General features: G+C 45.3%; 1 protein-coding gene across 1 annotated transcript in view; it reads left to right on the forward strand.

The window, feature by feature from the left end:
* SNTG1 (syntrophin gamma 1) overlaps positions 1 to 26,887 on the forward strand; it is a 1,226,946-nt gene that overhangs the window by 749,044 nt on the left and 451,015 nt on the right. Inside the window, exon 5 of the mRNA XM_073679284.1 lies at positions 2,822 to 2,956. Within this exon, the coding sequence (XP_073535385.1) occupies positions 2,822 to 2,956 (135 nt within the window). The remainder of the gene's footprint in view (positions 1 to 2,821; positions 2,957 to 26,887) is intronic.

Raw genomic sequence — 26,887 nt, forward strand, 5'->3', positions numbered from 1 at the left:
CTTCTGAAAATCCTAGGCCTCTTTTGAACAAGTGACCATGTTGGCACAGAAGGGTAAAATAATGCAATATTTTTAGGCAAATACACCTTGGATCAAATTTTCCAACTTTTTGATGCCAGAAAAATTGTGAAATGGAAAGATATATTCTTAACTTTTTATCGGGAACTAACAACTTCAAGCCTTTAAATGTAATCTTTGTTAAGCTATGATTTGCTAAAATAGTGCAATAAAAATAACAGTTTTCTTCTTGTCAATTACATTTTTAGTCACATGGTGACATTTATATCCTCTTTGACAAGCTAATTTTTTTATCTTCCCGATGAGACTAATCAAAGCTCTACATAGTTGTCCACCATCCCAAACTTATTGGGTCTTGAGTTACAAAAACATGTTCTGTGTTGGTTTTCTTTTGCAGAACCGAATAAATTGACTTGTCTTCATAATCACTGATTCATAGTCACAGGCAGGGATCTAAGAGGTAACATTTCTCCTTGTGGTGAGTGACAAGCCATGCCTGGCATGCCAGAGTGAGAAGACTTATATACGCCATGCATGCTCCTCTGGGAAATTAAATATGCAAATTACCTAATCAGACAGAAAGGGGAATAGAACTCTAGTGTCACCTATTGAAAGTACTAAATCTAAAAGTCGATATCAACACTTTAACGAGCCTTGCCATATGACTTAGAAGGATAAAAGCAAAATCAGATTCTCAATTTGCAGACAGTGTCACAGGCAGAATGAAATCCTGGCCCCAAGTGTCTTATGTGCCCATCCTCAATTCCACCAGTTTCCTTGTGCAAATGGACAGGAGAGAAGACACATGCTTCAGTGTTATATAATGTAGATAAGGATATAATGTATCAGTTTATTCCATGTATCTAATTATGCTCCATAATCAAGCAACCGATTGTATCGTATTGTATTGCCCCTTAAATTCACTTCTTTATTTTCTTTCTTCTTATTTAACTTTGGCACAACTTTTTGTCACTCTGTGATGATACTTCTGCTATATATTGGCATTCTGTGACCTACTTATTTGGCACTGTGTTCCTACCCTGGAGGCAATGCGCTATTTACATATTTTGACACCATGTTAAAGTCTTATTTGACAGCAGAGACAGGACAAGACAATGTAATGACAGGTTTCTTGATATAAATATAAGAACAGTTAGCATTAGGTTGTAGAAAATATTTTACAATGTAGCAAAGAAGATTCTGTTTTGATATTTTTCTTGACAAGGGGCAGGAAAGAAATACATAGCTCTCAATGGAATAGCCGTTTGCACACTGGTACCAGAAAAGACAAATGTTTGATGGAGAGAAAATAGACCATTGTCAAGCTTTCTTCCATTCTACACTGACATCTGTCTCTTTTAGATTCTCATTGCACAGGCACTATGTTCAGAGAGATAAATTAGCTTTATGAGAATATCCATCTTGTGTTTATTCCCCTGTCAAAACAGAACGAAGCAACGGCAGAAAATGACCATGTGCCTTGAACCTTATACATATATACACACTTTCTATTGTGAATATAGATCCCATTAGAGACAACAGGGAATATATACCATAAATAAAAAAAATGCCTGTATCTGCAGTTAATTTTCAAATCTGCTTGTTGGCTTCATATAACATGAACCCTATATATGTATGCTATAGTTTGCATTAGTAGCAATCTATAAGGTTTCATATATTATATTAAATTCTATCTATATACCAGAAGTCAGTTTTATTTGGTAGTATGCCATTAAGTGTCTAGTTACTATAATTCTGTGCCTGGTCAAAATTTGGCAATGAAAATGTGTTTATGGGTGGCTGCTATGGTACACATGCACAGAATGGTTGTTCTCTTTTCCTATTGAATGTTGAAAACTTGTACAAGACCTCCCTCTCTAATGTCATTTATTGTTAACAATGAAGGGTATCATGGTGGCTCAGTGGTTAGCACTGTAGCCTTGCAGCACTAGGGTCCTGGGTTGAAATCCCACCAAGGACAAGATCTGCAAGGAGTTTGTATGTTCTCCCTGTGTTTGCGTGGGTTTCCTTTGGTTTCCTCCCACACACCAAAGATATACTGATAGAGAATGTAGACTGTGAGCCCCAAAGGGGACAGTGTCCATAACGTCTGTACATTGTCTGAATTGTAAAGCGCTGTGGAATATGTTGGTGCTATATAAATAAAAATATTATTATTATTATTATTATTATTATGGGTAGGAGAATTGGCCCAAAGGTCAAAAAATAGTGTGAAGGGTGAACAAACACCACACATTTCTGCCTTGGGTCGAAAAACACAGCACTATAATGTGGGGCTCCTTTTTCATCTTGGCTAAGGGGTTCCTTCTCCTCTATGTACTGAATATGTATAAATACAGTTTTGAAAAACTTTGCAAAATATATAAATGCTCAATAAAAGAATGATTCTACTGATCATAAAGATGTGTCCAACCTTACCTTTTCTTGAACTGGGTTATGGATTCTAATTGTTCACTACATATGAAATATATTGAAATATTCTAGCAAAACTTTTGAAAGGCTGCAGTTCAGATCACTACCACAGAGTGTCCACACAGACACATATAGCATAGACATATCACAAGAGAGTAGCGTAAAAATATTTTTTTAACAAAAAATTAGCCAAAAAAATGTGAGGAAGAACACATCTGAAATGTATCAAAGTTTTTGCCTTTGTTCATACAGCATTTCATATGTTATTTTTTAATATCTAAGAATAAATTTATATTAATTATTATTACTATCTGCATAATAGTCTTCGTTGAGGCAACTAACATAAAAATAAATTTGTTTTTCTTTTAAGGCAAAGACAGGAAGTTGTTTGCTGCAAGATGGTAGTCAAGAGCCTTTCAAAGTTCGACTCCACTTAGCCAAAGACATATTGATGATTCAAGAACAGGATGTTATTTGTGTGTCTGGTGAACCTTTCTACTCTGGAGTAAGTAAATAATTGAAAATCATTAAGAAATAACATAAAATTATAGTTCTATTATTGCTTTTTACCAATACTACTGATTTGGCTGAAGATAGTTTTTTTCTGTCAAGCATCTTAACACTAGAGATGAGCAGATCAGACAAAATTCAAATTCACTTGTACACATGGATTTAACCAAGAAATTCAATTGGCAGAGAAGTTATTGTCCACGAATTTAATGTATTTATGCCCAGAGAATAATAAATGTAAGATAAAAAAAATACTAATATTCTCATCCTCCGCTCACCTCTCTGGCTGCTCCATGCCTCCGTTACATCTCCTGCCTAATGTTCCCTCTAGGCCAGAGCTTCTAGCTGCGAGGAGGCCCCAAAGCATGCACAGTGAACTCCAGTGCCTGCTCATGGTCAGAACAGAGCGGAGGAGATGTGACACAATGGAGGACTGGACAGCAGGTAGTAAGCAGTGAAGCCGGCAGAAGAGGCAAGTTCCTAGCAAAGCGGCAAAAATAAAAAAATATATACCTCACCGCTCACCTCTCTTTCCATTCACGCTGCTTTTTGCTCATTGTGCAGGCCTCCATGCCTCTGTTGCATTGCATCTCCAGCTTGGTGTTCACTCTAAGCTGAGGCTTCCACATGTGCAGTGACCGTCAAGGCAGGAAGCCCTGGCTTAGCGTGAACACTAGGCTGGAAATGCAACACAATGGAGGCACAGAGTATTGGAAACCAGGAAGGGAATAGCGGAGACAGAGTGAAGTCACGACCCGGTGTTCACTCTAGGCCAGGACTTCCAGACACCAATAGGCTCCAGACCATTCACAGTGAACTCCATGGACTGCCAGAAACCCCAGCCTAAAATGAACACTTTGTCAGAGATGCAACGCAATGGAAGTATGGAGGTTTGTACAGCTGGCAGGGAGAGGGGGAGGTGTTCGGAGAGTTAAGCGGCTGTGAAAAGGTTAAAAATAAAAAAACATACCACTCCGCTCACTTTTCCAGCCATCCCCACTACTCCTTGCCCACTATCCTGTCCTCCGCATCTCTGTTGCATAGTATCTCCGGCCCACCGTTTACTACAGGCTTTTGCATGAGAGGTGATGTTAGGGGCCTATGGTCAGAAATTGCGGCCTGGTGTTCTCACAGTCACGAGCAGGCCGCAAAGTATGCACAGTGAACTCCAGGCCTAGAGTGAACAGCGGGCCGGAGATGCGACAAGACCGAAGCACGGATAATCTGACAAAGGACAGGCAGCAATGGCGGTTTCTGGGAATGGGAAGGTGATAGAGAAGGTCAAAATGTTTTTTTTATTTTTAACCTTTTGCCAGCCCTCTACTTTTCAGAAAGCTGTCGGCCACGGCTGGCCCCCATTTTTCTGATTTCATGCAGATTGAATTACAAAGAAAATCCATATTCTCCATAATGCAGATTTTTGTAAAATTTGAAGTAGAATTTAATTTCAGTCAAATAAATTTGCCCATCTCTAGTAAACACTAATCTTTTAAGACTAGACATATATTCAACCAATTACACATTGCTTTACTTTTTGAAAAAGTTGCCTTGTGATATTTTACTTTAAATCAATGCAATACTACACTAGAGAAAAACCAATGTGTTTCTTAAAAAAAACAATTTATGGCATGACATTACATCTCTTTTTATTTTAGTACACATTTAGTAGGAAATGTCTCCTGAGGAACTGTATTTTGTGAATTGCAATGAAAGTGGTAGTATATAACCCATGATTATAGCATTTTTTACTGGGAATCTATCTGCAATAGAGTTTTGGTTTCATTACAGAGTACCTCTATTGATCCTCTCAGAGACCTCTTAGGATATGCATTTTTAGGCCATATATTACACACTTGAAATACTGCAACCATTTAAATCCTCTCTGTTGAGGCAGAAATAGAAAGCTAGATAGATAAAGAATGAGAAAGGCACATTAAAAAGAGCTTTTATTATAACTTGCTAGATAATAAAGTTCTGCATTCACAGCAACAGAGGGACTGATTTAAACAAGCAGTCTCTGCATTATGAAAGGGAAGATGAGAGGAAATGTAATGAGATCTAATTGGTTGGCAGAAACATGATCGGACTGCAGCTTCACTCTACCTGTAACATGGCAGGGGGTTGCAGACATGAGGTTTAACACAGGGATATGGGTACACCTTGAGACTTCATTTTGTATAAAACGCTCTATATACGCTTTATATATGTTTAAAATGCTCTGTATACTATAAATCTTGGAACTCATCTACTATGGCATTTTTGCACTATGTTATGACATATTGAATTGCACTTTATGATCTGAGCTTATGTAGATGGCATACATATTTTACATGGTGTGGTTCCATGCTGCCTCTCCTTACTTTATGTGATTAGACCCTAGCCTTTGTTTACCTGAGTCTTCACCTATAATCTTCCAAACTCCTATTTATGTACTTTATTGTTAGTGCAATTTTTCAATAAAATATCAGTTATTTTTATACGGTGGATCCACGACTCCATGATTTTGTAGAATATACAGTATATGTTATATTGGAGTTTTCCACTATAGCAATAGGCCCCATATAGGCTCATGGCCTATTTTATTTATTTTTGTGCTTCTATATCAGTTCAGATGATATTGATTAAACATGTGAGATAAGTAGAGATGAATGAACCCGAACTTAAAAGTTTGGGGTTCATATTGGACAATTAGTGTCCGGTGCTAAACACCGAACACAGATTTCTCCTGGAAGTCAGTTGCAATGTTCAGAGTACTGGGGGAAGTCTGTTGTAGAGAGAGAGAGAATTTTTTTCCAGATCCAAAGTTTGGGTCTCCATTGTTTTCAGTGGGAGTCAGGTTCTGGTTCAAGTTTGGGTACAGCTCTGGTACCTGAACCGAACTTTGGACGGAATCCAAACTTTCACGGGTCCGCTCATCCCTAGAGATAAATTGACAATCTCATGTGATTTAGAAATACATTTTTATATCTGTTTTTTTTTGGAAGCTAAAAGAAAGTCAAGAAAACAGAACAGGAGACATAATATTAGAACAAAAAGTATATTATTAGATAAAATTTTTCCAGGAATAAGCAAAAGAGTAGTGATGAGAGATTACCCACGAGCAACCAATAGGTACCTTCCTTAACCCCTTTCTGACATGGAGCGTAATAGTATGTCCCACATCAGATCCCGCTGTTTGGTGCGGGCTTCGACGCTGAGCTTGCATCTTTCCGGGCACATATCAGCTGATCTATACAGCTGACATATGCCCACAACAGCCGCGGGTGGAATCGCGATCCACCCGCTGCTTTTACCTAGTTAAATGCCGCTGTTAATCTCTGACAGCGGCATTTAACTCACGCTTCCGGGAAGTGCGTCATAGTCCCCGCCCATCGGTGACCCTGACACTTGATCACTGGTCGCCGATGAGTCGGCATGACAACCGAGGGTCTGCAGGAGACCCCTGTGGTTGTCACTGCCAGATTGCTATGAGCGCCACCCAGAAGTTGGCGCTCATAGCAAGTGAGCAAATCTGCTACACACAGGCGATCTGATCATCGCCTGTGTGTAGCACAGGCAATCAGACAAGTGCTGCTTCTAGTCTCTCATGGAGACTACTAAAGCAGGTAAAAAGTGTAAAAAAAAAATAAAAAAATATATATAATTTAAAAATATATATTTTTTAAAAAAAAATAAAAAACGCCCCATTCAAAATAAAACAGTAAAAAAATCCCCACATAAACACATATTTGGTATCGCCACGTTCAGAATCGCCCTATCGATATAAAAAAATAATTAATCCGATCGGTAAATGGCATAATGAGAAAAAATTCTAAATGCCAGAATTACGTTTTTTTGGTTGCCACAACATTGCAATAAAATGCAATAACGGTCGATCAAAACATCGTATCTACCCCAAAATGGTATCAATAAAAATGTCAGCTTGACATACAAAAATAAAAATTAAGCCCTGACTCGGCCCCAGATGATGAAAAATGGAGATGCTACGGGTCTCGGAAAATGGCGCCATTTTTTTTTATTTAGCAAACTTTGGATTTTTTTTTCACCACTTAAATAAAAGAACCTATATATGTTTGGTATCTATGAACTCATAATGACCTGGATAATAATAAAGGCAGGTCAGTTTTACCATTCAGTGAACGTGGTAAAAAAAAAAAACAACTGTGGAATTGCATTTTTTTTGCAATTTCGCCGTACTTGGAATTTTTTTTCCATTTTCCAGTAAACTATATGGTAAAACCAGTGATGTCATTCAAAATTACAACTTGTCCCACAAAATATAAGCCCTCACATGGCCATATTGACAGAAAAATAAAAAAGTTATTGCTCTGGGAAGAAGGGGAGCAAAAAATGAAAATGAAAAAAAGGAAAATGGTCCGGTCATGAAGGGGTTAAAGCGCACCTGTCAGCAGGATTGTGCTCAGTAAACTACATACACTGTCAGGTGAGTGACATTAGACTGATTAAAATGATACCTTGGTTGAATAAATCCGTCCTGTGGTTGTTGTGTAATCTTTACTTTCAGTTTGGAGATAATGATATGCCTGTGCTTCGCGGCGGCCTGTGGGGGGGCTCTATCTGGTGCCCTGCTTACATATTCATCTGTATGCTCTTATGGCAGCTCACTGTACCTTCACTGACCTGCCTCCTATTTTACCTTACCCGTACTACTAGATGCATTATGTAAAATAGGAGGCAGGTCAGTGACAGCACAGTGATCTGTCATAAGAGCATACAGATGAATATGTAAGCAGAGCACCAGATAGAGCCCCCCCACAGGCCGCCCCGAAGCAAGAGCATATCATTATCTCCAAACTTAAAGTAAAAATTCCACAACAACCACAGGACGGATTTATTCACCAAGTTATCATTTAAATCAGTGTAATGTCGCCCACCTGACAGTTTATGTCGTTTACTGTGCACAATCCTGCTGACAGGTGCGCTTTAACTTGGTACACTTGAACTAAGAATGTGACTGTGTGAACAGTTTGTAGGGTTGTATATATATAAGCTGTAGGTGTGGGCCTTGTCAGACTGGGGTGCCAAGGGCTCACCAGTGAAATAGATTCTTGGGCACTACCCAACTGTATGGAATATTACTTTAACCTCGCTCACTATTGTGCCTATGCTTCTATAAAGTAACTAGATAGTTTGTTAAATGAATGATGAGATGCTGTCCTTTTGCATTACCTATACCTGTACCTGTTGCATTATGTATACTATAGCAAACACTGCTCATGCAGGGGTTTGGCTGGCCCTCCGGGGATATCACCTGTTCACCTGCGGACCATTTCAACACTGGTTGTGTCTGTTTGTGGCCAAGCTGTTTCTGGATGACATTTAGCTGATACATTTATTATGGGATACATTATTCTTAAAGATAAACACCAATGATTATTGTCTCGTATGCACGAAAAACCAAGATCTGACTTTTCCTGTGGCAAACAGGAAAAACTTGATGGGTGTATTCCAGCTCCTGGTAAAAAAAATTTCTTTATTTCATATAAGTGTTAAAAATTACATCCAAGGCAAATGAATAGAAAGCAACGCATTTCAAACGTATTTCAATGTTCTTTGTCAAAGCTTTTTCTAGTGAATAGCTATCAGCCTTAAATACCTAGATGAACAAATCAAAAGCAACACACGTGATTAATTAAGAAAATCAAATGGTAACAGAAAATGCAAAAATAATATAATTAAAATGAATATACATACATAGACATATATTTGTATTCAAAATAAAGGCTTGAGAAAGGTCCACACCGTGGACCGAAACATCGCCGTATGGGCCATTAAAATCAACTTTTTTCACTGAACCGGAGTGCTGCTTCGATAATTTCTGAATATATTGATATACGAGTATTGTGCACAGGTATGTGCCTGGGGAGCTTTGCACCAAATCCTTTTGCTGGTGCTGTTAATTATCTTCTTTTTCTATATATATATATTTATATATATATATATATATATATATATATATATATATACAGTACAGACCAAAAGTTTGGACACACCTTCTCATTTAAAGATTTTTCTGTATTTTCATGACTATGAAAATTGTACATTCACACTGAAGGCATCAATACTATGAATTAACACATGTGGAATTATATACAGTGGTGGCCCAAAGTATTGGCACCCCTGCAATTCTGTCAGATAATACTCAGTTTCTTCCTGAAAATGATTGCAATCACAAATTCTTTGGTATTATTATCTTCATTTAATTTGCTTGCAAGAAAAAAACACAAAAGAGAATGAAGCAAAAATCAAATCATTGATCATTTCACACAAAACTCCAAAAATGGGCCAGACAAAAGTATTGGCACCCTCAGCCTAATACTTGGTTGCACAACCTTTAGCCAAAATAACTGCGAACAACCGCTTCCGGTAACCATCAATGAGTTTCTTACAATGCTCTGCTGGAATTGTAGACCATTCTTCTTTGGCAAACTGCTCCAGGTCCCTGATATTTGAAGGGTGCCTTCTCCAAACTGCCATTTTGAGATCTCTCCACAGGTGTTCTTTGGGATTCAGGTCTTGATTCATTGCTGGCCACCTTTGAAGTCTCCAGTGCTTTCTCTCAAACCATTTTATAGTGCTTTTGGAAGTGTGTTTTGGGTCATTGTCCTGCTGGAAGACCCATGACCTCTGAGGGAGACCCAGCTTTCTCACACTGGGCCCTAAATTATGCTGCAAAATTTGTTGGTAGTCTTCAGACTTCATAATGCCATGCACACGGTCAAGCAGTACAGTGCCAGAGGCAGCAAAGCAACCCCAAAACATCAGGGAACCTCCGCCATGTTTGACTGTTGGGACCGTGTTCTTTTCTTTGAATGCCTCTTTTTTTTTCCTGTACACTCTATGTTGATGCTTTTTCCCAAAAAGCTCTACTTTTGTCTCATCTGACCAGAGAACATTCTTCGAAAACGTTTTAGGCTTTCTCAGGTAAGTTTTGGCAAACTCCAGCCTGGCTTTTTTATGTCTCGGGGTAACAAGTGGGGTCTTCCTGGGTATCCTACCATACAGTCCCTTTTCATTCAGACGCCGACGGATAGTACTGGTTGACACTGTTGTACCATCGAACTGCAGGGCAGCTTGAACTTGTTTGGATGTTAGTCGAGGTTCTTTATCCACCATCCGCACAATCTTGTGTTGAAATTGCTCGTCAATTTTTCTTTTCTGTCCACATCTAGGGAGGTAAGCCACAGTGCCATGGGCTTTAAACTTCTTGATGACACTGCGCACGGAAGACACAGGAACATTCCGGTCTTTGGAGATGGACTTGTAGCCTTGAGATTGCTCATGCTTCCTCACAATTTGGTTTCTCAAGTCCTCAGACAGTTTTTTGGTCTTCATAATTTTCTCCATGCTCAATGTGGTACACACAAGGACACAGGACAGAGGTTGAGTCAACTTTAATCCATGTTAACTGGCTGCAAGTGTGATTTAGTTATTGCCAACACCTGTTAGGTGCCACTGGTAAGTTACAGGTGCTGTTAATTACACGAATTAGAAAAGCATCACATGATTTTTCAAACAGTGCCAATACTTTTGTCCACCCCCTTTTTTAGGTGTGGTGTGGAATTGTATCCAATTTGGCTTTAGGACAATTCTTTTTGTGTTTTTTCATTGAAGACAAATTAAATGAAGATAATAATACCAAAGAATTTGTGATTACAATCATTTTCAGGAAGAAACTGAGTATTATCCGACAGAATTGCAGGGGTGCCAATACTTTTGGCCACCACTGTACTTAACAAAAAAGTGTGAAACAACTGAAAATGTGTCTTATATTCTAGGTTCTTCAGAGTAGCCACCTTTTGCTTTGATGACTGCTTTGCACACTCTTGGCATTCTCTTGATGAGCTTCAAGAGGTAGTCACCGGAAATGGTTTTCACTTCACAGGTGTGCCCTGTCAGGTTTAACAAGTGGGATTTCTTGCCTTATCAATGGGGTTGGGACCATCAGTTGTGTTGTGCAGAAGTCTGGTGGATACACAGCTGATAGTCTTACTGAATAGACTGTTAGAATTTGTATTATTGCAAGAAAAAAGCAGCTAAGTAAAGAAAAATGAGTGGCCATCATTACTTTAAGAAATGAAGGTCAGTCAGTGCGAAAAATTGGGAAAACTTTGAAAATGTCACCAAGTGCAGTTGCAAAAACCATCTAGCGCTACAAAGAAGCTGGCTCACATGAGGACCGCCCCAGGAAAGGAAGGTCAAGAGTTCCCTCTGCTTCTGAGGATAAGCTTATCCGAGTCACCAGCCTCAGAAATCGCAGGTTAACAGCAGCTCAGATTAGAGACCAGGTCAATGCCACACAGAGTTCTAGCAGCATACACATCTCTCCAACAGCTGTTAAGAGGAGACTTTGTGCAGCAGGCCTTCATGGTAAAATAGCTGCTAGGAAACCACTGCTAAGGACAGGCAACAAACAGAAGAGACCTGTTTGGGCTAAAGAACATAAGGAATGGACATTAGACCAGTGGAAATCTGTGCTTTGGTCTGATGAGTCCAAATTTGAGATCTTTGGTTCCAACCACCGTGTCTTTGTGCGACGCAGAAAAGGTGAACAGATGGACTCTACATGCCTGGTTCCCACCGTGAAGCAAGGAGGAGGAGGTGTTATGGTGTGGGGGTGCTTTTCTGGTGACACTGTTGGGGATTTATTCAAAATTGAAGGCATACTGAACCAGCATGGCTACCACATTATCTTGCAGCGGCATGCTATTCCATCCGGTTAGCGTTTTGTTGGACCATCATTTTTTTTTCAACAGGACAATGACCCCAAACACACCTCCAGGCTGTGTAAGGGCTATTTGAGCAAGAAGGAGAGTGATGGGGTGCTACGCCAGATGACCTGGCCTCCACAGTCACCAGATCTGAACCCAATCGAGATGGTTTGGGGTGAGCTGGACCGCAGAGTGAAGGAAAAAGGGCCAACAAGTGCTAAGCATCTCTGGGAACTCCTTCAAAATTGTTGGAAGACCATTTCCGGTGACTTCCTCTTGAAGCTCATCAAGAGAATGCCAAGAGTGTGCAAAGCAGTCATCAAAGCAAAAGTTGGCTACTTTGAAGAACCTAGAATACAAGACATATTTTCAGTTGTTTCACACTTTTTTGTTAACTATATAATTCCACATGTGTTAATTCATAGTATTGATGCCTTCAGTGTGAATGTACAATTTTCATAGTCATGAAAATACAGAAAAATCTTTAAATGAGAAGGTGTGTCCAAACTTTTGGTCTGTACTGTATATATATATATATATATATATATATATATATATTTTTTTTAAACTAAAGAACAGGAAAAAATGCAGATGAGATTTGTAGTGATACACAATTTCGCTTTGTAGATTCAGACCTTGAGGAAAGCGAATGCCAAGATTGAGAATCCAGAAAGCCTCCCTTGTCAGTAGGCACCTCCTCATGTTCCCACTGCGAGCTAGTCTATTAACCTTTTCAATATCAAAAAATTTGTTAAGACAGAGTTTGTGTAGCAGCGGATGAGACATGAAGATACATTGTTACATTATTTCTTAGAGCCTAATAAGACTGCATCTATAATATAACGGCAGAAGCGTGTCTCTGTCCGAAGCCTCGATAGACTGTGCATGCGTGACGCGCAGTCTGGCTCCAGACAGAAGACTGCATCCAGCCGTTACAGGTAAGACAGCCAATGCTATGGGGCCCGCCCGGAGGGGGCCCGTGAGGGCCCCAAGCAGCGTGGGAACGAGGAGGATAGGTGAGTAGGAGGTGGCGGCGGCAGAGGAGCGGGTTGTGGCAGTGGAGGAGCGGAGCACACTACCACGTGTGCCCGCTGCTAAAGGGACATGAATATTCCCTCTGAGGCCACTCCCATGGGCGTGGGAGAAGACAGAATATTCATTCTCTTTAGTAGCGGGCACGGAGGAGAGCTGAGCCCCGGCTCCTGCTGTCAGTGCAGAGGAGTGAATGTGCTGGCAGCAGCTCACCTCGGCTTCTGAGAGCGCGCGCAGCTCAGATGCCGTCATGAGCTGCTGCAGACAGGACTCAGCGCTGGAGCAGAGGTGAGGAAGGAAGGTGAGTATAAGTGTTTATTGTTTTATGTGTGCAGTGACTGGGGGGGATGAGGAGGCCACACATACCAGGAATGGGGGATTGAGGAGGCCACACATACCAGGGATGGGAGATTGAGGAGGCCACACATACAAGGAATGGGGGATTGTGGAGGCCACACTTACCAGGAATGGGGGATTGAGGAGGCTACACATACCAGGATTAGGTGATTGAGGAGGCCACACATACCAGGGATGGGGGATTGAGGAGGCTACACATACCAGGGATGGAGGATTGAGGAGGCCACACATACCAGGGATGGGGGATTGAGGAGGCCACACATACCAGGGATGGGGGATTGAGGAGGCCACACATACCAGGAATGGGGGATTGAGGAGGCCACACATACCAGGAATGGGGGATTGAAGAGGCAACACATACCAGGAATGGGGGATTGAGGAGGCCACACATACCAGGAATGGGGGACGAGGAAGCCACACATACCAGGGATTAGGGGATTTAGGGGGCCACACATACCAGGGATGGGGGATTGAGGAGGCAACACATACCAGGGATTAGGGGATTGAGGAGGCCACACATACCAGGGATGGGGGATTGAGGAGGCCACACATACCAGGGATGGGGGATTGAGGAGGCCACACATACCAGGGATGGGGGATTGAGGAGGCCACACATACCAGGGATGGGGGATTGAGGAGGCCACACATACCAGGGATGGGGGATTGAGGAGGCCACACATACCAGGGATGGGGGATTGAGGAGGCCACACATACCAGGGATGGGGGATTGAGGAGGCCACACATACCAGGAATGGGGGATTGAGGAGGCCACACATACCAGGAATGGGGGATTGAAGAGGCAACACATACCAGGAATGGGGGATTGAGGAGACCACACATACCAGGAATGGGGGATGAGGAAGCCACACATACCAGGGATTAGGGGATTTAGGAGGCCACACATACCAGGGATGGGGGATTGAGGAGGCAACACATACCAGGGATTAGGGGATTGAGGGGGCCACACACACCAGGGATGGGGGATTGAGGAAGCCACACATACCAGGGATGGGGGATTGAGGAGGCCACACATACCAGGGATGGGGGATTGAGGAGGCCACACATACCAGGGATTAGGGGATTGAGGGGGCCACACATACCAGGGATGGGGGATTGAGGAGGCCACACATACCAGGGATGGGGGATTGTGGAGGCCACACATACCAGGGATTGGGGATTCAGGAGGCCACACATACCAGGGATGGGGGATTGTGGAGGCCACACATACCAGGGATGGGGGATTGTGGAGGCCACACATACCAGGGATTAGGGGATTGAGGAGGCCACACATACCAGGAATGGGGGATTGTGGAGGCCACACATACCAGGAAAGGGGGATTGTGGACGCCACACATACCAGGAATGGGGGATTGTGGAGGCCACACATTCCAGGAATGGGGGATTGAGGAGGCCACACATACCAGGGATGGGGGATTGAGGAGGCCACACATACCAGGAATGGGGGATTGAGGAGGCCACACATACAAGGAATGGGGGATTGTGGAGGCCACACATACCAGGAATGGGGGATTGTGGAGGCCACACATACCAGGAAGGGGGGATGGAGGACCCAACACATACCAGGAATGGGGGATTGAGGAGGCCACACATACCAGGAATGGGGGAAGAGGAAGCCACACATACCAGGGAATAGGGGATTTAGGGGGCCACACATACCAGGGATGGGGGATTGAGGAGGCAACACATACCAGGGATTAGGGGATTAAGGAGGCTACACATACCAGCGATGGGGGATTGAGGAGGCCACACATACCAGGGATGGGGGATTGAGGAGGCCACACATACCAGGGATGGGGGATTGAGGAGGCCACACATACCAGGAATGGGGGATTGAGGAGGCCACATATACCAGGAATGGGGGATTGAGGAGGCAACACATACCAGTAATGGAGGATTGAGGAGGCCACACATACCAGGAATGGGGGATAAGGAAGCCACACATACCAGGAATTAGGGGATTTAGGGGGCCACACATACCAGGGATGGGGGATTGAGGAGACAACACATACCAGGGATTAGGGGATTGAGGAGGCCACACATAATAGGGATGGGAGATTGTGGAGGCCACACATACCAGGGATAAGGGGATTGAGGAGGCCACACAAACCTGGGATGGGGGATTGAGGAGGCCACACATACCAGTATTGGGGGATTGAGGAGGCCACACATACCAGGATACTTGGATTGAGGAGGCAACACATACCAGGAATGGGGGATTGTGGAGGCCACACATAGCAGGAATGGGGGATTGAGGAGGCCACACATACCAGGGATGGGGGATTGAGGAGGCCACACATACCATGGATGGGGGATTGAGGAGGCCACACATACCAGGAATGGGGGATTGTGGAGGCCACACATACCAGGACTGGGGGATTGAGGAGGCCACACATACCAGGGATGGGGGATTGAGGAGGCCACACATACCAGGAATGGAGGATGAGGAAGCCACACATACCAGCAATTAGGGGATTTATGGGGCCACACATACCAGGGATGGGGGATTGAGGAAGCAACACATACCAGGGATTAGGGGATTGAGGAGGCCTCACATACCAGGGATGGGGGATTGAGGAGGCCACAAAAACGAGGGTTGGTGGATTGAGGAGTTCCCACATACCAGGGATTAGGGGATTGAGGGGGGCACACATACCAGGGATTGGAGATTGAGGAGGCCACACATACCAGGGATTAGGGGATTGAGGAGGCCACACATACCAGGAATGGGGGATTGTGGAGGCCACACATACCAGGAATGGGGGATTGTGGAGGCCACACATACCAGGAATGGGGGATTGTGGAGGCCACACATACAAGGAATGGGGGATTGTGGAGGCCACACATACCAGGAATGGGGGATTGAGGAGGCCACACTTACCAGGGATATGGGATTGAGGAGGCCACACATACCAGGGATGGGGGATTGAGGAGGCCAAACATACCAGGAATGGGGGAATGTGGAGGCCACACATACCTGGAATGGGGGATTGTGGAGGCCACACATACAAGGATGAGGGATTGAGGAGGCAACACATACCAGGAATGAGGGATTGAGGAGGCCACACATACCAGAAATGGGGGATGAGGAAGCCACACATACCAGGGATTAGGGGATTTAGGGGGCCACACATACCAGGGATGGGCGATTGAGGAGGCAACACATACCAGGGATTAGGGGATTGAGGAGGCCACACATACCAGGGATGGGGGATTGAGGAGGCCCACATACCAGGGATGGGGGATTGAGGAGGCCACACATACCAGTGATTAGGGGATTGAGGGGGCCACACATACCAGGGCTGGGGGATTGAGTAAGCCACACATACCAGGGATGAGGGATTGAGGAGGCCACACATACCAGGGATTAGGGGATTGAGGGGGCCACACATACCGGGGATGGGGGATTGAGGAAGCCACACATACCAGGGATGTGGGATTGTGGAGGCCACACATACCAGGGATTAGGGGTTTGAGGAGGCCACACATACCAGGATACTTGGATTGAGGAGGACACACATACCAGGAATAGGGGATTGTGGAGGCCACACATACCAGGAATGGGGGATTGAGGAGGCCATACATACCAAGATTGGGGGGTTGAGGAGGCCACACATACAAGGATTTGGGGGGTGAGGGGTGCCACGCATACAAGGATTTGGGGGGTGAGGGGTGCCACACATACCGGGATTGGGGGTGAGAAGTGTCACGCATACCGGGATTGGGAGTGAGGGATAGGTTGCCATGCATACCAGGATGAGGGATACCATACACACTAGGATAGGGATGAGGGGTGCCACGTATACCAGGATTGGGGATGAGGGGAGCCATGCATACCGGAAATGGGGATGAGGGGAGCCACACATACCGGAAATGGGGATGAGGGGAGCCACGCATAACAGAAATGGGGATGAGGGGAGCCACGCATACCGGAAATGGGGTTGAGGGGAGACACGCATACCGGAAATGGAGATCAGGGGAGCCACGCGTACTGGAAATGGGGATGAGGGGAGCCACGCATACCGGAAATGGGGATGAGGGGAGCCACGCATACTGAAAATGGGGTTGAGGGGAGCTACGCATACCGGAAATGGGGATGAGGGGAGCCACGCATACCGGAAATGGGGATGAGGGGAGCCACGCATACCGGAAATGGGGATGAGGGGAGCCACGCATCCCAGAAATGGGGATGAGGGGAGCCACGCATCCCGGAAATGGGGATGAGGGGAGCCACGCATCCCGGAAATGGGGATGAGGGGAGCCACGCATACTGGAAATGAGGATGAGGGGAGCCACGCATACTGGAAATGGGGATGAGGGGAGCCACGCATGCCAGAAATGGGGATGAGGGGACCACGACTACCAGAAAAGGGGATGAGGGGAGCCACGCATACTGGAAATGGGGATGAGGGGAGCCACGCATACCGGGGTCGGGGATGAGGGGAGCCACGCATACGGGGATGAGGGGAGCCACGCATACCGGGATCGGGGATGAGGGGAGCCACGCATACCGGGATCGGGGATGAGGGGAGCCACGCATACCAGGATCGGGGATGAGGGGAGCCACATATACAGGGATCGGGGATGAGGGGAGCCACGCACACCGGGATCGGGGAAGAGGGGAGCCACGCATACAGGGATCGGGGATGAGGGGAGCCACGCATACCGGGATCGGGGATGAGGGGAGCCACGCATACCGGGATCGGGGATGAGGGGAGCCACGCATACCGGGATTGGGTATGAGGGGAGCCACGCATACCGGGAACGGGGATGAGGGGAGCCACGCATACAGGGATCGGGGATGAGGGGAGCCACGCATACCGGGATCAGGGATGAGGGGAGCCACGCATACAGGGATCGGGGATGAGGGGAGCCACGCATACAGGGATCGGGGATGAGGGGAGCCACGCTTACCGGGATCGGGGATGAGGGGAGCCACGCATACCGTGATCGGGGATGAGGGGAGCCACGCATATCGGGATTGGGGATGAGGGGAGCCACGCATACCGGAAATGTTGATGAGGGGAGCCACGCATACCGGAAATGGGGATGAGGGGAGTCACGTATACCGGAAATGGGGATGAGGGGAGCCACGCATCCCGGTAATGGGGATGAGGGGAGCCACGCATCCCGGAAATGGAGATGAGGGGAGCCACGCATCCCGGAAATGGGGATGAGGGGAGCCACGCATCCCGGAAATGGGGATGAGGGGAGCCACTCATACCGGAAATGGGGATGAGGGGAGCCACGCATACCGGAAATGGGGATGAGGGGAGCCACGCATACTGGAAATGGGGGTGAGGGGAGCCACGCATACCAGAAATGGGGATGAGGGGAGCCACTTATACTGGGGTCGGGGATTAGGGGAGCCACGCATACGGGGATGAGGGGAGCCATGCATACCAGGATCGGGGATGAGGGGATCCACGCATACCGGGATCGGGGATGAGGGGAGCCACGCATACCAGGATCGGGGATGAGGGGAGCCATACATACCGGCATCGGGGATCAGGGGAGCCACGCATACCGGGATCGGGGATGAGGGGAGCCACGCATACCGGGATCGGGGATGAGGGGAGCCACGCATACAGGGATCGGGGATGAGGGGAGCCACGCATACAGGGATCTGGGATGAGGGGAGCCACGCATACCGGGATCGGGGATGAGGGCAGCCACGCATACCGGGATCGGGGATGAGGGGAGCCACTCATACCGGGATCGGGGATGAGGGGAGCCACGCATACCGGAAATGGGGATGAGGGGAGCCACGCATCCCAGAAATGGGGATGAGGGGAGCCACGCATACAGGGATCGGGGATGAGGGGAGCCACGCATACAGGGATCGGGGATGAGGGGAGCCACGCATACAGGGATCGGGGATGAGGGGAGCCACGCATACAGGGATCGGGGATGAGGGGAGCCACGCATACCGGGATCGGGGATGAGGGGAGCCACGCATACCGAGATCGGAGATGAGGGGAGCCACGCATATCGGGATCGGGGATGAGGGGAGCCACGCATACCGGAAATGGAGATGAGGGGAGCCAAGCATACCGGAAATGGAGATGAGGGGAGCCACGCATAACGGAAATGGGGTTGAGGGGAGCCACGCCTACCGGAAATGGGGATGAGGGGAGCCACGCATACCGGAAATGGGGATGAGGGGAGCCACGCATCCCTGAAATGGGTATGAGGGGAGCCACGCATCCCGGAAATGGAGATGAGGGGAGCCACGCATCCCGGAAATGGGGATGAGGGGAGCCACGCATACCGGAAATGGGGATGAGGGGAGCCACGCATACCGGAAATGAGGATGAGGGGAGCCACGCATACCGGAAATGTGAATGAGGAGAGTCACGCATACCGGAAATGGGGATGAGGGGAGCCATGCATCCCGGAAATGGGGATGAGGGGAGCCACGCATCCCGGAAATGGAGATGAGGGGAGCCACGCATCCCGGAAATGGGGATGAGGGGAGTCACTCATACCGGAAATGGGAATGAGGGGAGCCACGCATACCGGAAATGGGGATGAGGGGAGCCACGCATACCGGAAAAGGGGATGAGGGGAGCCACGCATACCAGAAATGGGGATGAGGGGAGCCACGCATACCGGGGTCAGCGATGAGGGGAGCCACGCATTTGGGGATGAGGGGAGCCACGCATACCAGGATCGGGGATGATGGTAGCCACGCATACCGGGATCGGGGATGAGGGGAGCCACGCATACCAGGATCGGGCATGAGGGGAGCCACGCATACCGGGATCGGGGATGAGGGGAGCCACGCATACCGTGATCGGGGATGAGGGGAGCCACGCATACCGGGATCGGGGATGAGGGGAGCCACCATACCGGGATCGGGGATGAGGGGAGCCACGCATCCCGGAAATGGGGATGAGGGGAGCCACGCATACCGGAAATGGGGATGAGGGGAGCCACGCATCCCGGAAATGGGGATGAGGGGAGCCACGCATACCGGAAATGGGGATGAGGGGAGCCACGCATACCGGAAATGGGGATGAGGGGAGCCACGCATGCCGGAAATGGGGATGAGGGGAGCCACGCATACCGTGGTCGGGGATGAGGGGAGCCACGCATACCGGGGTCGGGGATGAGGGGAGCCACGCATACGGGGATGATGGGAGCCACGCATACCGGGATCGGGGATGAGGGTAGCCACGCATACCGGAATCGGGGATGAGGGGAGCCACACATACCGGGATCGGGGATGAGGGGAGCCATGCATACCGGGATCGGGGATGAGGGGAGTCACGCATACCGGGATCGGGGATGAGGGGAGCCATGCATACCGGGATCGGGGATGAGGGGAGCCACGCATACTGGGATTGGGGATGAGGGGAGCCACGCATACAGGGATCGGGGAAGAGGGGAGCCACTCATACAGGGATCGGGGATGAGGGGAGCCACGCATACCGGGATCGGGGATGAGGGCAGCCACGCATACCGGGATCGGGGATGAGAGGAGCCACTCATACTGGGATCGGGGATGAGGGGAGCCACGCATACCAGGATCGGGGATGAGGGGAGCCACCATACCGGGATCGGGGATGAGGGGAGCCACGCATACCAGGATTGGATGGTGGGGACAGGATGGGGGCAGCACATACCAGCATGGGAGACCATATACCAATAAAAATGCTCGCCACCCGGGCGTAGAACGGGTGGTTCAATAGCTAGTGTATATATGATATGTAAAGCATGTAATCTGTATATCAACAGTCCAGTCAAGTTAAGCATCTCATAATGTCACCACGTGGCGTAGGTTGACAACTACTGCAACTGAGCTTTCTGTGTGTTTCTATACACTTTTTCTTTAGAGTGTTTATATATAAAAAAGTCAGAATTTCTCCTGTCTAATGATTAACTGGTTGATCCATTTTGCACAGTTAAAAAGAAAGGATCCAAGACCTAAAGCTCTAAAGGGTCTCTAAAGCTGTGAGATTTCATAATTTATTTTTATAGGGAGAGTATGATGCACCACTGCTGTCCATGGTTTACATCTAATTTATCTGAACTATGACTATACCTTTATTCTAATTTCACATATCCCTTTAACTTCTACTATCCTTATTTCATTTATATTCAGTGGCAGAAATGCTATAAAGCTGTCTTTCATTGCTTTCTGCACAAGGTTGCATTTTCACTTGTCAATAGAAAAAAAGTGATTTATATGATACACATTTTGACTTGCAATAGATAAATCTTCAAACTTGAGAAGATTGTATCATATGTTGGCATTTACTTTCAAGATTAATCAATAGGAAGTACGGGCCATGTAGCCTTAGGCTCAGTCTCCATAGTACTTACAGAGGATCGTATTATAAAAGTAATAACTAATCATATTAAAGAATGCAGACTTTGTAATCGGTCCTAAATTATATATAGCATACATATACAGTATATATATATATATATATATATATATATATATATATATATATATTTATATTTATTTATATATATCTCAAAGGCACAGAAAAATAGCTTTTCTGAGTTTCATTGCCATTATCTTCTTGATAAATATCTGATGTACTTTCAGAGTCTGTTTCAAAAGGAAAATCTATGTAAGTCCAATGAATTGCTCATCAAGAAGTAATAAACTATTTAGGATTTGCTACTGGGTGTGACAGACAAGAATAAAAAATCAATGATTTACAGCTCCCGAGTTTTAAAATCTCATTAGTGATCCTACAAACTAATGGTGTAACATAAATAAGTTCTAAAATAGTATCAAGGGTATCAAGGGATTAGATCTAGTGCATGGATTACAGAAAGGTAGCTTGTGTTCTAGTTTACAACATGTACCATATTTTAGATGTAGCCTGATTTAAATAGAAATATCAGGATGAAAGTGTTTTTTTTGGTAATTATACGTTGATATGGTGTCCCCAGTACTGGACTGTCAACTCCACTAACTGCAGTAGAAAGTGGATACTAAGAATGTCTTCCTCTGGAGGATGAGCACTTTACATGTAGAGAACATTGAATTATACAATGCTTGAAGGGCGATTTCTAATCAGTACAGTATTAATCCTTAGCCAAATTCCTAGGTTTCCAGGTAGTTTGGATTCCTTCAAGCATTATGACTAGATTGTATTTCTCATAGAAACAGCAACATGATGGCAAAATCCTGAGCTGTCCCTAGGCTTTTAACGGCTTTAATCAGCATGACGGCAAAATCCTGAAGGGTCCCTAGGCTTTACCCTAGTCAGCTTTATGAATGATACAACTCTGTTCCTAACATTGCTTTTGCAGGAGAGCATCACCCTCTTGCCTGATGACTTCATGGTTGATTGATGGGTGGGCATGTGTGCTTCTGCTACTGCTCAATAAGACTGTCTTGCCAACACCTGCAACATGAGAAGTGCTGGGACAAGCATGGTTTCTACGATCCCCATTGTAATATGCCAGGTTCTGCTGTTCATCAGCAGCTGGGTTCAGGGACATAAGCAGGCCTTTAGAACAGCTGGTGGGTGAATCTGCATGAGCAAAATCCATTCTACAGTTGTCAATGGGGCTGATGAGACCTCCCACTCCCGGCTTCAAGACTTCTCCCGAGCTGCACCTATTCTTTGGAATGCTCTACCCCAAGAAATTAGGATGAAACACAATTTACACAGTTTTAGGCGCTCACTAAAAACACACCTGTTTAGGGCAGCCTATCACCTTCCCTAATCGAATTCCTTTTATCTTCTTATAGTCCATCCCTTATTTCTCCACACATAACTTTCCACCGAACCAAAAAACACCACAAATACTGGCTGGTGATTTGCTCTTGCAGCCTATCTCTCATCCCCTCAAGATGGCTGGACCATCCTTGTAAATAAGCCATTGTACTTTGTGTCATCCCCACCTCATTGTAGATTGTAAGCTCTTACGAGCAGGGTCGCCATTATTTTTGCTGTAATTATTGTATTATCTTTAGCTAGGTTACTTATGACTGTTGTATATGAACCTGTGAATTATTAAGCGCTGCGGAATATGTTGGCGCTATATAAATAAAGATTATTATTATTATTATTATTTTTATGAGAGGTGTCCAGGTTTAGAGCTAACACCCTCAAAAAAAAAAATCTTGGAGTAACTGTGCATACAAAGCTACTGCTTTGCTTCTAGAGCACAGTATTGGCCTTTCCCCCAGTACCAAGATTTAAGCAATGTAATGCAAAAAATGAAATATTGCGTGAGCAGCGGCAAATTAAATGAGAAATATTTGCTAAGTTGGAAGAACCGGTTAGAGTAATTCTCTGGGCAAAAATAAGGAAAATTCTTCTTTTGCCTGGAGATACCAATCTAACAAACAAAAAGAGTAACAGGTACAGATCAGAACTTTTAGCACGTTAAATTGTGGTTTCTGGATCAATGATGTGAATAGTAAATCAATATGCAATGAAAATGTTAAAAGACACTCATAGAGATAACAGATCCATCAACTGCACTCTTTGATTCCTTATAGGTAGAATCAGGAGATTTTTTTCTGACCTGTTTAAATTAGCAACAAAAAAAGTTTGACCAACAAAAATATTTGATAAAATAAAAATGTTGGAGCATAATACAACCATGAATAATTTGTTCCAAATAAATTAGCAAAGTTCGGAACCATATTTGTTTTTCTTACGTATCTGGTTGACATCTGACTGGATGACTGGTTCTGAATGAATTATTTTTGATTTTAACACCTTCACTGCTAGTTTATTTAAAGTTTTTACAAGGTTCCTGCTACCCAGCAACATTTAACGTGTAAATGGACTGTTTCTAAGCACTAAGTGGCATTTAACTCTGACATCTCTCTGAAATTTCCATTTGCTTCCAAGCCTTTTTTGATTTCTTATTTCCTTCAGCTTGACACCTCAACCTCTCAAGGCATTTTAGATGGTTGGCTGCTAAATGCAAAGGTCACTTTTCTATTATATTCCTTCATTTCTGATGCTCTTAACACAGATCAACAACCTCACAATTTAAATTCATATTCTAAATTTAGTATTCAGATTTGATATTGATTTCTTGATTATTCTGTAAAATAGTACCCAGGTCATGACTTTAGTAAATGGTCATACAACCATATAGAGATACCCACTCTCTAAGAGATTTTGAATTTAATATAAGTTTTATGTTCTTTAAGTTAATAATGGGAAGAGATGTTTATAAAAAAAATAAAGGCATACTTGTACCTTCAGAATTCACACTCCTCTTCACCACTGCTTCCCTGACTGTCTTTGCCAGATGGGCAGAGGTGATGCCACTATCAGTAAGCTGTAGTTTTGGTTCTGTACAGATCCAAAACGCGTAAATAAAGACTACTAGAAGCACAACAACCAGGGTGAAACTACTCTGTCTAGCAGCGCGGTCAGTTAAACGTGTACCTCCTAACCAGTCTGCAATCAGTAAGTTGACTTCTTAGGCCATTGCTTGGCTGTAGGGACAGTTGATTGGTGGTCAAAACATCATCTCTTCCAGTCCAACAGAGATGATTGCAGTAGCAGTGTTGGAGCAGAAGGTGGATTTTAGGTTAGGGTAAGTATGCCTTTTTTTCCTTTTATAATCATCCCTTCCCACTACTCTTAAAGCAGACCAAAAAACCCATTTAAAATGCCTACATCACACCAACATGACTCCTGAAAAGACTATGTCTCTAGAGAAGCAGGCCCTGAAGCTCTACAATATCTGTGTAATGTGGACAATTTATTTCACTTTGAATAAATTTAAAGCCAATTAGACTCTTCCGTATGGTATTACATGATGGAAAATTATCTACTTGCATTTCCCAGCATTGAGAACACCATTAATCTTGACCTCATTACCAACTACATTGGTGAAATGCAGCCCCAAACTTCCAAGAAAACTCCACCATGCTTCACTGTTATCTGCAGATGCTTGTTATTGTATCGCTCTCCAGCCGTTCGGCAAACAAACTGACTCCTGTTACAGCCAAATATTCAAATTTGTACTCATAATTCCAAAGCACCTAGTTCCTATGTTTTCATGCATAGTTGAGACACCTGGACTTGCTTTTCTGTCAAAGGTATGATTTTTTAGCTGCAATTCCTTCATAAAGACTACTTCTGGCCAGACTTCTTCAAACAGTAGATGTGTGTATCTGGGTACCACTGGTTGCTGCCAATTAAGACCTTATGGCAATGCTGAACATGTGCTTTAAAAGATAAATAAGTATGATGTGTCTTTCATTTGCTGCACTAAATTTCCTTGGCCAACATTGCATTCACAGTCCTCTACATTGCCTATTTCTTGGTGCTTTTTCAAAAGAGCTTGAACAGCACATGTTGAAACTACTGCTTTAAAATCATGGAAGAAAGCTTACTGATGCAGTATAACTACCTTGTGACTTGTTGCTGTGCTCAGTCTTGCCATGGTTTATGACCTGTGACATGAAAATGCCTTCCACAGTGTTGTCAGTAGTGTTTGGCTGTTTTTCACAGTTTTAAGCCTTTTACACAGCTGTTTTTATTTTAGTTTATGACTGTGCTTTAACCTAAATATGAAAATTATGATCATTGTCACCTGTTTGGTATAATTGACTACTTATAGATCTGACTATTATCCTAACAAACCCTGACATTGTGCAAGTGTACCTAGAAGAATTGATGATGTTTTAAAGGCAAAGGGTGGCCACACCAAATATTGATTTATGTCATGCTGGTGGATTGTGGACCCACTGCATCATGGGCCTGGCTTACCCTGAAGGGGTGTGGCTAGGCAGCTACCTGGTTTACACTAAAGCCCCTGATGGTGGAGTTAGGCTTGAACCACAGGTAGCCGCCAGGTACTACTTACGGGTAGTCCCCTGTACTGCAGCAGCTGACCCCAAGGGTCAGGAACACAGGTACAGACTTGAAGTCCAAGGCAGGACCGGATACTGATGCTAGTTCAGACAGTGCGGGTTCTGGAACACTTGGCAGGATGGACACTTGTGCAAGTTCAGACAGTGAAGATCCTTGAACACTTGACAGGACAGACATTGGTACAGTTTCAGACAGTGCTGATCCTGGAACACTTGACAGGATGAACACTGATGCAGGTTGAGACAGTATGGGTTCTGGTTCAGGGACTCACAGAGCGGTTTCAGGTTCAGGGACCGACCAGGTGGTTTCAGGTTTAGGATTCAGGTTCAGGTACCGACAGGTCGGTTCAGGTTCAGGTTCAGGATTCTGTTTCAGGGACTTGACAATGGCTTAGCAGGTTGCAGACTAACTAATCACAGATGTTGCACAGGCACCTCCCTACAGGGGAAGATGCCTTAAATACTTTAGTGCCTGCCAGCCATAGGTTGGGGACACAACAGGCGTGTTCTCTACCCCTTTAAGGGGTGGAGAGCGCACGCACCCTAAGCATGCTTACAGGGGGTTTCTGAGGTGCACACAGGTCCTGGGATATGGGAGCTGGAGCAGAGGACATTGCTGGGCGTTCGAAGCTGTGAGCATGTCAGCGTCCTTGCCTGGATGAGGGGGTGGAACCAAGCAGGGATGCCAGCATTAAAGTACCCCCCCTTACGCCCCCTCTTGTTCAAGCCCGCAAGGAATCTCTCCAGAGGAAGTGGGGCATGGCCAGCCAATTTAGAAGAGTGTCCTCACAACAGAACATGTCTCCTATCTGATTCTGATTCTTCTCTGGAGAAATCCAAGACATGTTCATCAAGGCTACAGCAATCATCCTGGAAGGTTGGGGCTCCTCTACTTACGAGGGATAGAGGGAAGAAGTATAGGAAGGCTGGTTCAGAACCGGCATTATTGGAGCACGACAGATCCTCT

This window comes from Phyllobates terribilis, unplaced genomic scaffold, assembly GCF_046119375.1.
Source record: "Phyllobates terribilis strain yellow unplaced genomic scaffold, ASM4611937v1 Scaffold_4__5_contigs__length_816908805, whole genome shotgun sequence".
Lineage (NCBI taxonomy): Eukaryota > Metazoa > Chordata > Amphibia > Anura > Dendrobatidae > Phyllobates > Phyllobates terribilis.